The sequence below is a fragment of the Pyxicephalus adspersus genome, chromosome 9, assembly GCF_032062135.1.
Source record: "Pyxicephalus adspersus chromosome 9, UCB_Pads_2.0, whole genome shotgun sequence".
Classification (NCBI taxonomy): Eukaryota; Metazoa; Chordata; class Amphibia; order Anura; family Pyxicephalidae; genus Pyxicephalus; species Pyxicephalus adspersus.
The window spans coordinates 43,078,667-43,094,471 of NC_092866.1; the positions used below are offsets into that span (position 1 = coordinate 43,078,667).

The 15,805-nt window shown below is 35.4% G+C and overlaps 1 protein-coding gene across 1 annotated transcript in view; it reads right to left on the bottom strand.

Moving 5' to 3' along the window:
- Nucleotides 1–15,805, bottom strand: part of LOC140337728 (mucin-5AC-like) — a 57,594-nt gene that overhangs the window by 25,198 nt on the left and 16,591 nt on the right. Inside the window, exons 2-5 of the mRNA XM_072421527.1 lie at nt 6,991–6,997; nt 1,444–1,506; nt 884–934; nt 359–409 (exon numbers count right to left, since the gene is read on the bottom strand). Coding sequence (XP_072277628.1) covers nt 359–409; nt 884–934; nt 1,444–1,506; nt 6,991–6,997 — 172 coding nt within the window. The remainder of the gene's footprint in view (nt 1–358; nt 410–883; nt 935–1,443; nt 1,507–6,990; nt 6,998–15,805) is intronic.

A 15,805-nucleotide genomic window follows, 5' to 3' on the forward strand; every position in this document is an offset into this window, starting at 1 on the left:
TTTCCCACGGCCGCATTCATTCTCGCTTATCCCTATTTATATCAAAGACTGGATATAACTTACTCTCTATTACACTGAGATGCACTAAACACACAAGGCTTTTATCATTATTATATTTACCCAGTAAGATTCAGGTGTTCACTACTTGCATTAAAGAGCTGCATAAAGTTTATATTTAAAGTATTACAACAAAGACATGTTACACATATTACGACAAAGACATGTTTCTGTTTAGTTTCAAGTTTCATAATTTCCACCTGTCAAAACTCTATGAGAATCGTGAATGAATATAATCAGGCATATATGTAAAATAACAAGAATACATGTTTCATTATTTCCTATAAGCTTGTATGCTTACCTCGATAGACAGGGGAAGGTAACGTAATGACGTTTACCTTCGGTTTTCTATCTGTAAATTAAAATACATCCAGTAATCAGTGATAATAGTTTTTTTTTGTTTTTTTTTTTTGCATTACTTACAAAAAAACATGGCATCCCCACACAACACCACCCAAAATGTACAATACATATATTTACTTTTAGTTTGTGCTGCAAAATGATTATGCTTTTCTTATGATAATTAAAATTTTAAGAGAATCCACAATACTAGTTGATATATAGGAACAAAGATATTTGTCAATTGATATTGAACCTGGAACTGTGCAGGCACCATCAGATGGGATGTCAGTTGGTCAAAGCTCAAGGAACCCTAAAAACCACTGGAAGAACCCTAAAGTTCCACAGAACCCAGGTTGGGAATGCCAGGTCCAAGGCACATCACTGCATAATACTCTGTAATACCTTGATTCTATAAACATGTAGTATATGCTGCCACATTTTGGCCCCATATCCAGCCCTCCATTGTAAAATGTATTTCTCTCACCTGACTGCTGCTCTGTTTCCTGTTCATCATTTCCAGCTGCTGGTTGTTCTCCTGTTTAAGCAAGAAACATGGAATGAGGATGTAGACCCACACACATTGCATTAATAAAAACTCATCCAAGAAAATGACACATTTACTGGTTCAACCATCCATCTTCCACTAGACAGTAGACATTGACTAAAATACCACAAAACAGAAGTTTAATGTGAACCTTGAATATTGAATCATGTGCAAGGTGACTAAAAGTGTATGTAAAACCAAAATCAAAAATGTTTTATTGTCTTTATAGGGTTATCAAATACCACACAGTGATTTTGATTTGTTTCATGTAGAGTAAGGTTTTTGGGACGTTTGTGCCTCAATTTAAAATATTTCTCTTCACTACGTTTTGCTGATAGATAAGTAAACATGTATGAGGAAACAAAAAAAAATAGGAACAACAGCAGCAATAAAAAGCTGATCATGGTGCTAACCTTTGAATATGCCAAAAAAAAAAAGAATTGTGCCGCTGTTTCAGTTTTTCAGTCACTTTTTACACAAACCTCTGTATGTTTACAAACCTGGTTCATAGTCTTCTACATCGATTACCCCATATTCTTGATCAACAGAATCCCAATCTTCTTCTAGACAAAAAAAAAAGTTTTAAAATGTTTGTGTTAGTACAATTACTTCTTCCATTAGATGATGGTAATTTTAAAGAGAAGGAATATCCTTTTTTATTCCTTTAAGATTTATACTTGACTATGATAAACTTTAAAAGAAGTCTGAAAGTCTAGAAAAAAATTGTAAAGTATACTTCTTCGTTAGGTGTCACCATTTTTTTGTGATACTGTGTTTCCCCGAAATTAAGACCTACCCCGAAAGTAAGACCTATCACTATTGTCTCAACCTGCCCTAATATAAGACCTACCCCGAAAATAAGACCTAGGAGAAAAAGAAAAAAAAAATAGTACTTACCGAGTTCTTTCCCTGTGAAGGCAGCGGGAGTGCACACTCCGGAGCCGCACAAGCCGATGCTTTCCTTGTAGTTCCGGCTCCTGTCACAGGCGGAGTGATACTACATGCACTTCGCCTGTCAGAAGCCAGAACTCGGGATCGCGTCTTCCGATAAGGTAAGTTTTTTTTTTTTTTTTAACCATCACCCAACTTACCCTTAGGCTGCGTACACACATTTGACTTTTTGTGTCGTTGGACTTTCCAACTCTCACAATTCTTTCCAACGACAAATGACTGAAACGTATCTTCTCTATGGGGGGGGGATGAGAGAGAATGAGCAAGCCGCACTCTCCCATTCACTTGTATTACAGTCGTTATAGATCCGCTAGGATGGATCACTGAAGCCCCGAAGCGATAATCTGACAGATATGCATTGCCTTTAGACTCCAATATTTGACACTTCCTTAAAAGTTTTTTGTGCACTGGTCCTCATGTTTTAGTTCTATGTTGCCTGTAGCATCCAAAGCCTTCCATTTTCTAACCTGCTCTAGAAAATGACTGCTGGAATTTAAAGGCAAATGGTGACAACTCTCCTTATCTCTAATTTTTAATCAATGGCATAGAGTGATCAGAAGGGGACAATCAATGGAACATGAGTGATCATGAGTGACTTTCAACAATAAATGTGTACTGTAGTCTTCTTCATGGAAAAATAAGACATCCCCTGAAAATAAGACCTAGTGTGTTTTTGGGAGCCAAAAAAATATAAGACAGTGTCTTATTTTCGGGGAAACACGGTACATAGATATATGCATATTTGAGCATCACATCATGAATTTCTGGGACTGAATAAACTCCCGGGCTTATGTGCGGGAGTTACATCTTTCCAGCCCAGTCAGTCAAGATGGCCAAAGACCGAACTCCAGGAATAAGATTGGGTGAAGATGGCAGCACCCTCGCCAAAGCGAGAACAAGTTTAAAAACTGAGATCAGGTAAGGTTATGGGGGGGGCGGGGGGCACGCCTGTTCTTTATGAAATAAAGGACCTGCCTGTTCACAATTAGATTTCGATATAATTCCATAATACTGCTCTTTACAATGCCAGAAAAAAACCATAAACGTTTAGCTAAAATTATGTAGGGCAATATAATTAAAAAAACAAGGTCATGCAGAGAAGATGAGAGAGGTCGGCATGTGCCAACCAATAGGCATCTCTGCCACCAATTAAACATGCCTGCAATGTCCACAGGGATCCTTTGTGAACCTTGTCATCAAAGTAGACTAGCAATAAGTTTATCTTTACTTGCATTTTTTAAAAATACATTGATCATATACATGAAATCATGAATCAGATATTTTTTTGCAGACGGCTGCTGATAATTACCATGAACCAATGAGACAAATACTGGATGTTCGCCAATTATAATAATACAATATCTATGTGCAAAGAAAGACTGAGACAATATTTGCATGTAATAAATATAATAAAGAATATGGCCACCCAAATTTACATAGACACACCAAAGCGTGCTGGGCGTGCGCCCCATGTAAAGCTGCTTTATTATTAAAGGAGTATCAACCAACACAATCAACATGGTTGACACATTAGTTTCAGACCTTCTCAGGTAATTCCCTGTTTTCCCTTCTAGGTCATGTCATGCCTTTTTTTTTTTTACTTTGTTTAAGTAGTAAGAAGCAACTTTCATTTTGCCCATGGCATTATTACCAGGCTTGATAATTTTTTGCAGAGGATAGTTGCTAAAAGCTCAGTTTATGCATGCTCCCATAACTACATGTTCCAATGGTGAAAAATATAAAAACAAGCTACATTCTTTCAATGAGAGTTACTTTTTTATCCATGTCTTCAAAGAGGGGATTTGAGTTGGGGTAATTAGACTAAACAATATTAGGACATTAAAATTTGCAACCAGGCGAGTCTTTTGTTTGCAGAAGGTGCAGGCATCGTCTCTTCTGCAATAAAAAAATCTTACCTGTATATTTGGCATTACTCTGGCATCACACTCTGAGTTGTACATTTGCAACTCATTGTACATTAAAGAATATAGCAAACAGGTAGGTAAGTATGTTTTATTGCAGATATTGACCTTTTATTTCAGAAATAATTTCCAATCCAATAAAATGATGGCACCTGAAGAAAAATATACTTTAGACCAATCATTAGCAACCAATTTTCCACAGCTGGATTGGTTGTGATGCGATTAGATGTGATGGTTAATCTAAGTAAAATGTACCAGATTATGTTGTGTTTGTGCTGTGTTTTCTCTAAACGAACTGATAAAAAATAACGGGGGCCTATTGCACACATGTCATGGCGGGAATTATCAGGCATGTGTATGTAGCTGAAATCACTTTAGTAAATAAGTCTCAATGAGTTGAAGTAAAATCTACTTTTTTATTTGTACAAAAGATTAAATTATACTTCAACAGTGATATACCAAGATTACAACTCAACGTTTCAGACCATATATTAACCAATTAAAGTTCTAGCATTAGAAAGAATTATTTTTGTTAATATTAGTAATAAACTATTTATATTGCGCTAACATATTATGCAACATTGTACACTAAATAGGGTTGTCATATGGCCCAAAATATAACAAAGTAATAGACAGTGATGTAAGGCTTACTCTACACAGACGTTGGGACTTGAGGCACATTTTTAAGCGTTATCTATACCGATCCTTGCAACGTTTTCAAAATAAAATGCAGGAAAACGCATTCATAGATTTCAATGGGGGAGTTTTCCTGCGTTTTTACAAGTGCTTGAAACATAAATACCGGAAAACACGGAATAGACGTTTTCCAGCATTTTCCAGTGGTTTAAAGGCAAGCTTTAAAATGCTGGTAAAAGTGCATAAAAATGCATAAACGTGGTAGGAACATTTACATGCATTTTTAAAACCATCCATGTAGACCCAGCCTAAAAGCTAATTAATTTCAATACACTGCTGGAATATTTTATTACCTTTTGTACTAATAAAAGAGTTTGAATTTTAAGACCTTTTTTTGAGATCCCATCTGGACTAGAAACAATAAATAAAACACATTTTTTGGTATTTCAGCTCTCTCTGGTCCTTTCATATCAATATGAAATGATTCGGTTTAGATTTTGTTTTTAAATTATGAACTCACAACATTTAAAAAAATACACTGTTTACATGTATACATTAATAACACAGTACAATTACAGCAGGACACAAAAGTAACATGGACAATAATACACATAAGGATAAATTCAAATTTTTTTGCTATTGTGTTTAGAAAAGGTAATTTTACCTGCAATCTTTTTCTTTTGTTGATTACTGACAGCTGAAACAAATCAAAAAAATAATGAGTTGTGGTTAGTTTTTTTTCAACCATTTATTATATATACACACATAATATAAAATGCATTCTTGCAAGTAAAAAATTAAATTCATTTTAAACAGAATAACTCTGGTCTTGTATTTGCAAGGTCAATATGTATACATTAAATGGCAGTTATGAATTACAACATATAGATGTTTAAAACTGGAAAATCCCAAACTAGGAATTATGTATATATTATATATAAATAAATAAATGTTTTTTATTTGATGTGATAATGGGTCTGGGGGCTTTGGTTTTTATTACTACCTTATTACCTCCTTTATGGGAGATGGTCCAGATTATAGGATAATAAAGTTATACAAACAATTCTTATTCTTTCCTAACCCTTAAAAAAATTGGCTGAGGTTTTACTTTGAACAATTTAATGTGAGCTGAATTATTCATAGCTCATAATAATCCCTTTGTGTGTTCACCTAATACTATCATATTTATTACTGGTTTATCTTGTCAATGTTTAAATAGGACGGAAATGTACATCATTTAGTGTTAACAAGCTGGAGACTTGACTAGAGAAAAACTAAAAAATACTGAAAACTGGACCTCTTGATTGACTTGCTTGAATGCAAAAATGTCACCATTAGTATGCCTATCTTGCCATCCAGTACTGACAATTCAGTGTGCAGTGTATCAGCGCGCCTACGGAAGGGCCAAATGTAGGTGCCAAGGTCTATTGGATACACTTCTTGGTTTCGTTTTTGTTAGTCTAACATTTGTCTACTGGAACTTTCTAGCAATGTGAAAAAGCAGTTAGGAATATTATGATCAGAAATGTGACCATGACCTTAAACACCAGCCTGAAAACAATAAATCTGGATTTTGAAGGTAAGAAAAGGTCCAGTTTGCACATTTGCTTTTGCACTTTTTAAACAAAGTTAGGCACAATAATGTGTATGTGGATAAAGTGTAAAAAAGTCAATTGTTGTAGGATAAGTTTGGGTATCAGGTTATTGTGTTCTCTGTTAGGGTAGGGGAAAGTCAAAAATGTTCTATTGCATCTTTAAAAAATTAGTGTCTGCTGAAATGTTTTGACTAGTGTAGTGTTGACTTTGATCAATGCAAACCAAAGAAATCAGAGTATAATCCAAACCCTTTATCTGCATATAAGTTTTAGATTAGTGACTCAAAGTTTTGAAGCCAAAGGTATAGCATATACAGGTAACAAGAACTTTGAGAAGAAGTATCAGCAGTGACAACTGACTTAATGTTACTTAAAACTACAGCTGCTAGCAGGTATATTGTTGAGCTAGATGTGCACCCACAGCAGCTCATTATGACTACCTGCTTTGGCCATACTCTTAAACATCCTTGTAGAAACAAAGCTTGCTTTTCCTCTTGCACCTCATATACATTGCTGTTGGCCAAAATGGTGATAGGCCAGTAGGTATATGGGCAGAACGAGAAAGAGAGAAGGATCTAGCACCACCCATAAATGCTGGATCTTTACAAGTACAGAACATCTGTGGGTAGGTGTAAAAAGATAAAGAGGCATCTAATAGACTTTAAGATGATTTAGCTGAAGTGCAATATGCAGACCAGATTTTTTTCACGGAAGTGTTCAAACAGAGGTACACAAGATATGAAGGAATAAATTGACCCTTAACTGGTATTAGTGAATACACATAAATAATAAATTATCTCAAATGTATCTAGATGTAACCTAGAGCTTAATATATTCTTCTTTATTAAAAGTAATTTTTTTCAGTCAAAGTTAAAATTAATGATGCACAAGTATTTAAAAATAGTAGATCATAGTTAATTTCCATTTACAATTTGCAACTTACCTTGTGCCTGGACACAAGCAAGAAAAACCAGAAGGCCTCCTATACACAGTAGTACCCCCCTATAGGTTCCCATATTTTGTGCAGTTCGGTTACTGGTCACCGAACTGGGGATTGGAACAGGAGGAACGAATGATGGAGCTATGGTTGGCCCTTTTAAAGAGTAAGCTTTGGGTATGGATAAGTGATTCTACTGGAGCGAAAAGGGGTGGAGTCAGTGGGATAGATATTGGCACTGCCAATGCGTAGGATGTACAATTGTGGCCAAGGTAATAAGGGCAGATAATGTGCATGAATGTTTGTATTATGGGAGTAGGTGCTCATTTCCTTATGAAAGACATTTTTGTACTTAACCTTTCTCTAAAAATATATATTTATCTTTACTGTACTTTCTTGTATTTTAGTTTGCCAGTTTACCATCACTAATTTGTAATTGGTCACTATAAACTCTGGAACCCAGTGGGGCTGCTTTAGTAAAGAAAATCCAAATGTTCATTGCAAAGTAAATGTTCAGTTATTTTATTAAATGATATGCAACAATATAAAGAGGAAATTTAAAAAAAAATGGATTTTAATATGCAACTGATAAATAATCAGCCATATATTTACTTTTTATGGATATACTTGGTACAGATTATCCTGAATCTGATTATAATACCATACACAGGTGGAGCTTTTATCACCTGGTCAATAATAGAGACACACGAAGAAACGATCTTGCAATGATGTCTGTGTGAGTTACAATCTTTGCAAAACATTTTATTTTCTTAATTTTTATTTGCATTTAGGAATTATACTTTAGGAAGAACAGGTTGGCAAATACAGGGTCTCTTACTTATGTTTTTTGCTCTGGTTGATCTGTGTTTAGCCATTATATTAAATTATGTAATCAGGACATTGTATTTGGTACTCATTTTCTGAAACCCATGGTGGTACATTTTGATGCAGCTTTTTTTCAAAATAAAATTGTACGCTCCGATGTTCCCTGACCCTGCACTTGATCTGTCTCTAACTTTAAACTTAAAGACAAAAATCATATGAAGAACTAAGTGCTGCCTTTGTCATCTTGTAAACTTATAAAGGCTAAAATTTCAGGCTGTCATACTTATCATTTTTTGCTGCTTGGTTTGATCATGACCTAAACAGGAATGTGCACATTAGGTGTTAAGACCCCGAAATTGTTGCTTATTTCAGGTCAGTGATTTACATAGTGGTGAAGTGAGGTTGAAGATGAAAGCCCCTGTGTTTAGGGGTCCTTAAAAACAAGTTAGCAATGGCAGCTCCCATATCTCTGGTCTTAAATTTTAGTTATAAAATTTGACTTACCCTATAACTTTAACCATAACACACGACCGATCCCTAACACTAGAAACTAAACTCCCCTAAACTAACTCTAAAACATTAGTCCTTAACATTTAGGGTACTCTAGCAGTTAAAGCGGAACTAAACTGAAAATTAAAAAAATCACACTGCTCATGGGTGAGATAGGCACCTCTTTTCCCTCAGTAAAGAAAAATTCTCCATCTACACATGTCCGATATCAGGCTTGTGCAGAAGAAACAGCCAAGAATCTCCCAGGATGTGAGACATATGTATACCCGGAGGTTCTGCACTCATATTCACACCACAGCAATCAAGACAGAAAGGTGAAAGGCTTCACCCATTTTTTTTAAAAATAAAAAGGTGTTAGTTAAAAAAAAGAGCAAAATTACTTTATATAAAAGGGTTGTGTAAGTTAAATTCTGAGTTTAGGTCCCCTTTAAATCATAACCTACCCTCTAAACAAACAGCCAATGTAACAAACAAAAGAAACACTTAACCGAAACGTAACATATAACTTTGCATACAGCCCTTAAACCTTAACCTTGAATTTAACTCATAACCCCTAAAATTATTTATTCCTATAAAACCACTCTTAACATACTTATTTGTAAAAAAACAAAAACACTTTTATATAAATGTTTTCAGCTTAATATTATATTCCTATTAGAACTTGATGTTTAAAAAAGGTTCAATAAGACATGTTGCCAAAGGCATGGGTTCAACGTGCAGAGGTTTATGTACTGCTGTGTTCAGTTAAAACAATAAAGCAGAAACCCAGAGATAAAAATATTTAGAATTGTATATCTCCAACAGTATACAGTTAGGTCCATAAATATTTGAACAGAGACAATTTTGGTTCTGTACATTACCACAATTAATTTTAAATGAAACAACTCAGATGCAGTTGAACTGCAGACTTTCAGCTTTAATTTGGTGGGTTGAACAAAAAGATTGCATAAAAATGTGAGGAACTAAAGCCTTTTTTTAACACAATCACTTCATTTCAGGGGCTCAAAAGTAATTGGACAATTGACTCATAGGTTATTTAATGGGCTGAGGTGGGCAATTCCTTTGTTATGTCATTATCAATTAATTAGGTAAAAGGCCTGGAGTTGATTTGATGGGGGGTGCTTGTATGTGGAAGATTTTGCTGTGAACAGACAACATGCGGTGAAAGGAGCTCTCCATGCAGGTGAAACAAGCCATCCTTAAGCTGCAAAAACAGAAAAACCCATCTGAGAAATTGCTACAATATTAGGGGTGGCAAAATCTACAGTTTGGTACATCATTAAAAAGAAACAAAGTACTGGTGAACTCAGCAACGCCAAAAGACCTGGACGTCCACAGAAGACAACAGTGGTGGATGATCGCAGAATCATTTCCATGGTGAAGAGAAACCCCTTCACAGCAACCAACCAAGTGAACAACACTCTCCAGGAAGTAGGCGTATCGATATCCAAGTCTACCATAAAGAGAAGACTGCATGAAAGTAAATACAGAGGGTGCACTGCAAGGTGCAAGCCACTCATAAGCCTCAAGGATAGAAAGGCTAGATTGGACTTTGCTAAAAAAAATCTAAAAAAGTCAGCACAGTTCTGGAAAAACATTCATTGGACAGATGAAACCAATATCAACCTTTACCAGAATTATTGCAAGAAGAAAGTATAGAGAAGGCATGGAACAGCTCATGATCCAAAGCATACCACATCATCTGTAAAACATGGCGGAGGCAATGTGATGGCTTGGGCGTGCATGGCTGCCAGTGGCACTGGGACACTAGTGTTTATCCATGATGTGACACCGGACAGAAGCAGCCGAATGAATTCTGAGGTGTTCAGAGACATACTGTCTGCTCAAATCCAGCTAAATGCAGTCACATTGATTGGGAGGCGTTTCATAATACAGATAGACAGTGACCCAAAACATACAGCCAAAGCAACCCAGGAGTTTATTAAAGCAAAGAAGTGGAATATTTTTGAATGGCCAAGTCAGTCACCTGATCTGAACACAATTAAGCATGCATTTCACTTGTTGAAGACTAAACTTCGAATAGAAAGGCCCACAAACAAACAGCAACTGAAAGCCGCTGCAGTAAAGGCCTGGCAGATCATTAAAAAGGAGGAAACCTAGCATATGGTGATGTCGATGAGTTCAAGACTACAGGCTGTCATTGCCAGCAAAGGGTTTTCAACCAAGTATTAGAAATAAACATTTTATTTTCAGCATTTTTAATTTGTCCAATTACTTTTGAGCCCCTGAAATGAAGTGATTTTGTAAAAAAAAGGCTTTAGTTCCTCACATTTTTATGTAATCTTTTTCTTCAACCCACTGAAAAGCTGAAAGTCTGCCATTCAACTGCATCTGAGTCCTTTCATTTAAAACTAATTGTGGTAATGTACAGAACCAAAATGAGAAAAAAGTTGTTTCTGTCCAAATATTTTTGGACCTGACTGTATGTCTATATTAATATAAAAATATGGTAATAATTAAATGGACATGTAAGTATTGCCTTGATCTTCTGTTATCTGTTACATTCTGTGAAGGGATAGGAAATATGGATAAGAAAACTGACCCTCTGGTGTATTTATATTAGTGTCCTTGTTGTGAAGGAAACTAAAACCAATGAAGCTAGCTGTACACTATGCAATATTTTTCTGAAATCCTTCAAAACTCTTTCTGCTATGATATTTTGTGTCACAAACAATATTTCAATAATGGTGAAAAAACTTGCATTACTGATTGAAATTGGGTACTGGCTTGTGGTAACTAAATGAAGACTCAAGTGTCCCTATGAACATGGCCCTAGTAATTTAATTCTGCAAATACTAAAACTACTTCATAATGATAATGTTCCTTTGACACTAGCAGGAAGGAACTAATACAAGCTGGTGTCATAATATGCTGTCACTGTTCAATCATCATATACATGAAAACTACCTTTGTTACCACCAGATATTATGTACATTCAAGGAACTTGCATGAGTGCCTCACCCAAGGAAAATAAATACCTGCTTTGTTCACAAGATTTTTTCCTGTTTGTCTCCACGGTTAAACTCTTAGGACAACGTTTACTGACTTTTTATAGCATTGTTTAGATATGTCAACCACATTCTTATGTACAGTGTTTAATATTAGTCAAAGACAATCTGAGCCACTCATACATGATTAGCATATTCTAGTTTTTTAGAATGGGTAAGAAGAAAAAATCAGACAGATATACACTAGTATATGTATAAAAAGTATGTATATATGTATAGTATTATTGTATCTAATGGCATGGATAGTAATCAGCAAGGTTTCAAACCTTCTTAAAGAGTTTCTGGATTTATGACATCTTTTTTTTCACACTAAATGTGTAAACTGTACGAAGAGCTGGTAAATTTTTATTTGTTGCACGGTAATAACCATTGTAGTCATTTCCAACACCTACCAAGATAGTAATTTGCTAAACGGAGTGCAATTTTTCCTGTAGATGTTTTACATGCTTAGCCACATGGAATTGATTTTGCTAAAATCCTGTTTAATATAAGCAATTGCTATGCCTTTTCTGCAAAACATTTCCTATTGTCACTTTTTTTTCCTCTCTGTATCTTGGTGCAGCTGATCCCCTGCAGCCACATCCATTCTACATGCATGTACTCCTGTGATGGATGCATGGCGTTTATTAGGGCAGGGTTCAATACCTGGCAATAGTGTATCATGCCTGTTTAATGTGTGTTAAAAGAGTCACTTGTAGTCTCCATCAAAGGCCTTACAGGGTGTCCTACAAGGTGATAGTTAAGGACTTCAACTAGGTGATGAGAACAGAACAATGTGAACCTATACCAGGACGTGCTTGCACATGGACCTTCATGTCAGGGCATTCAGATATTGTTTTAATGAATGATGCAGATTTAAAAATATTGAATGTTACATGATATGAGTTAAATATAAAACAATGAAAAACTAGATAGAAATATGTTTTATATAGATACAAATATGTGTTAAATATTTCAACATGTTAAAGTAGAATTTTTAGCAAAGATCCATAAAAAAAAAAAGCAGTTACTTTTATTGTTTAAATTCTTTATTCCATTTCTTCTTTTTCGGAGACCCTTTCCTTTACTTGTTGCATATCCAAGATCTGGTGCCACATCATCCTTCAAGAACCCAGAGGAGACAATCAGTTCCTGATGATGTAGAAAAAAGAATGTGGGAGTGAACTTGAACCTGAAGAGTGGCCATATGTTCAGCCAGCAAAATAGGTAAAAGGGCAATTGTGCAGCAATTGTGCGTCTCTTTATATGTAAAGCTGGAAAAAAGGTGCATGTGAATTCAACCAATTACATTTAATTTATTTTTTTAGTCTGATAAATATTCCAGTTTCTAACTTACTAACCAGTGAACTGACAATAATGCACTAAATCCCAGTGTTGTCAGTCCTATTCAGTTCTTGGAACTAAAGAACATTCACCCTTATGCTATACAGATAAGGAGAGAGGAAGGTGTTCTGTGATCTTAGCACACTTTCTGATCTAGAATGACAATATTACAACTGTGTAGATACATTTAAGTGAGTAAGCATTTTCAACCTAGGATAAAAAATATGTTACTTAGAAGGATCAGTAAGATGTCATCAGGACACACTTATGGAAAAGTGTGATATATTATTATAATAAATATAATTAGCCAAACTAATAACATAGAAACAAGTCACTCCAAGTAAAATATAATGTGCATACAAATATCCATTCAAAAGAAAAATGGGATTCCTACTTCGTACAACTATCTAGAAGCAAAATATTATTGAAGTGATAATGAGCAACCATAAGGCAAAGCATTTCACCATGGGCTTTGTTTATACAGAACCAGAACATGGTCAGGAGGCTGTGCAGAGGGAGCCAGCAGTGTGTTGATGCACAGTTCCATGTTATTGTTACTCCATGGTCTTCATCACTCCACATACCCTTCCACTTCACAATCTCCACTATTAACCTACACCAGACACCGCACAGGCCCACTGTCATTGCTATTGCTACTGCACATTGTTTTTTTTCTTTTTGAGCTTTTGCAATCTATAAAAACAGCAGACATTTTAACCATAAAATGAGGAGAAACTGAAAAAAGCTACATTCGATCAATCAGTGATTTAGCTGCTTGTCTTCTTTCTCCCAAGGAATTCAGCTTAAATTTAGATTGCATTCAGTTTGCCTTTAGCAAAAAGTCTTCTCTCTCCAGAGACATAAAAAGCCAAGTGAATGGCTATAATGCACTAGAGAGCTGCACACATTTTTTGGGGATGCCTGCCACTAACTAAGTTCAGCTCCTTACCATATTGTTTCACTAGCAAAAACAAATTTAATGTCACCAAACTTTTTATAAATGAGTTACAACTTTCACTGAAGGTTAACCACATTCCTCTTAAGCCGCCTTCTGCCCTTGCTGTTCTGTTTGTGGTACAGACCTTACGCAACTACAGTACCTTTAATTTAAATTGCTTTCATTTTTAGTTTTTCATAAACCACGAGAAACGATAAACTGTCAACTAAATATATTGTAATCTTGTTATTGGCTTAGGATAAACCACCGTTTAAATATAGTTTGTTGGTAAAACATATAGTTTGTTGGTAAAACAGCATTCAAAGCATTTGAATGCTACTTAGATTTTATGAATACCACTTTTTTTTTAGAGATTTCACTGTGCAATGACATATTTAACACTCTCGTTTGAGCATTATGGTGATCATGTTAGATCTGCAGTATATTCCTATGTGTTCAAGATTGAGCTGTCATATGTTGTTTCAATGATATTAATGTACACTCTTGTCCCTTATGATGGTTACTGTTTAACACTCTCGTTTGAGCATTACGGTGATCATGTTAGATCTGCAGTATATTCCTGTTTGGAAGGCTGGTGCCTGGCTCGCCCTGACCACTATACTACTACGATACAAAATAATTAAAAGAGCCCTGAAAGTAAAAACTTTCTCGCGCACACACTACTTTATACAAAAGTTGGCACAAACTTCCCCATACGAGAGTGTACAATAACAATCATTGAAAGAACATATGACAGCTCAATCTTAAACACATAGGAATATACTGCAGATTAAACATGATCACCGTAATGCTCAAACGAGAGTGTTAAATATGTCATTGCACAGTGAAATCTCTCCAATAAAAGTGGTATTCATAAAAAAATCTAAGAACCATTCAACAACTTTTTAAAAAATTGGCAAGCCCTTAATCAACTTAAAGTCAGAAGACAAAATGGTCAGACTTTTTAACTAGCGATTTTCGTTCACTGCAAGTAGAGGTTACTTACTATGTTATCTGTGGTTAGGCATCAACAAATACAACGTTTCCTATTCCCCTAAAGAAGCCCTGTAGGGCGAAACGCGTCGGCAATTAAGTGACACAAAATAAAACACTAATACATTGTAAAGATTTACCATAACAAACAGATGGTATTGTCTAGTTTTAAAGAAAAAAGACCCCCCCCTTGTTGCATGAATGTAATGCAGATGGAGGAAGGCTCCATACGTATGTCACTGTAAGATTGTATAATTCCAATCTATCACATTGTATTATAAACTCTTGAACACATTCAATATACAGAGCCAAAAAAAAACTCTCTTTTTCTCTTTCTTGTATTCTTTATACATAAATACATTTATCTTTTGTAGTTCTTTATTAAATAACATATTTACAACCATGTGTATCTCTTCCTTTAGCCCCCAGTTATACCTATGTACAGTTGTCAAACTATCCATCCCAATCTTTCTCTTTCTCCTTCTCCCCCATCTTTCTCCTTAACTTACTAAGACCTTTGGATGTTAAAACCATTGGATATTAACCATTGGTAATGGATATCAAAAAGGTTCTAAATAAAGAACCTAGATAAAACCAGAGTATCCTTATAAATACAACAGTTGATGCCTTGGATTTCTCCTTAATTCAGTCATATCTGAGTATCCCTCCTAATCAGAAAATCTGTAAGTCCAGTCACTTCTACCTGAGCAAAATCTTAAAAATATCACCCTTCACAACTCTACAAAGCTATCTATTACCTTACTAACAAGACTTTCACCTCTCCATAATATTCTGTATCAGGACTCCAGATAACTCATCTGCTGCCCCTCTCTGCAAATCACCATATTGGTTTCCAACCTAAGAATAAAATTATTGCTTCTATGCTTTACCAACAAAAGCCTCCACAGCCTGCTCTTGAGATATATTTACCACTAGGTTGGAGTAAGCCCATTTTCACAATTTCTGATATGAGGTTTGCCCATATTCCCTAGCATTTCCTGTTACAGAGAAAAAAGCTTGTGTATCTCTTGTGTAGCCAATGAACAAGAAGAGAATAAATGGCACCTCCTGTATATTAAACAATGACCCACATTGGGGATTGGATTTAAGGCATTGTGTGTGGTGGCAAAGGGTAACAATGGGTAATGTCTGTGCCTCTTGTTAGGAGGGCAGGTTGGTTTCACAATAGTTTCTAAATAACTCA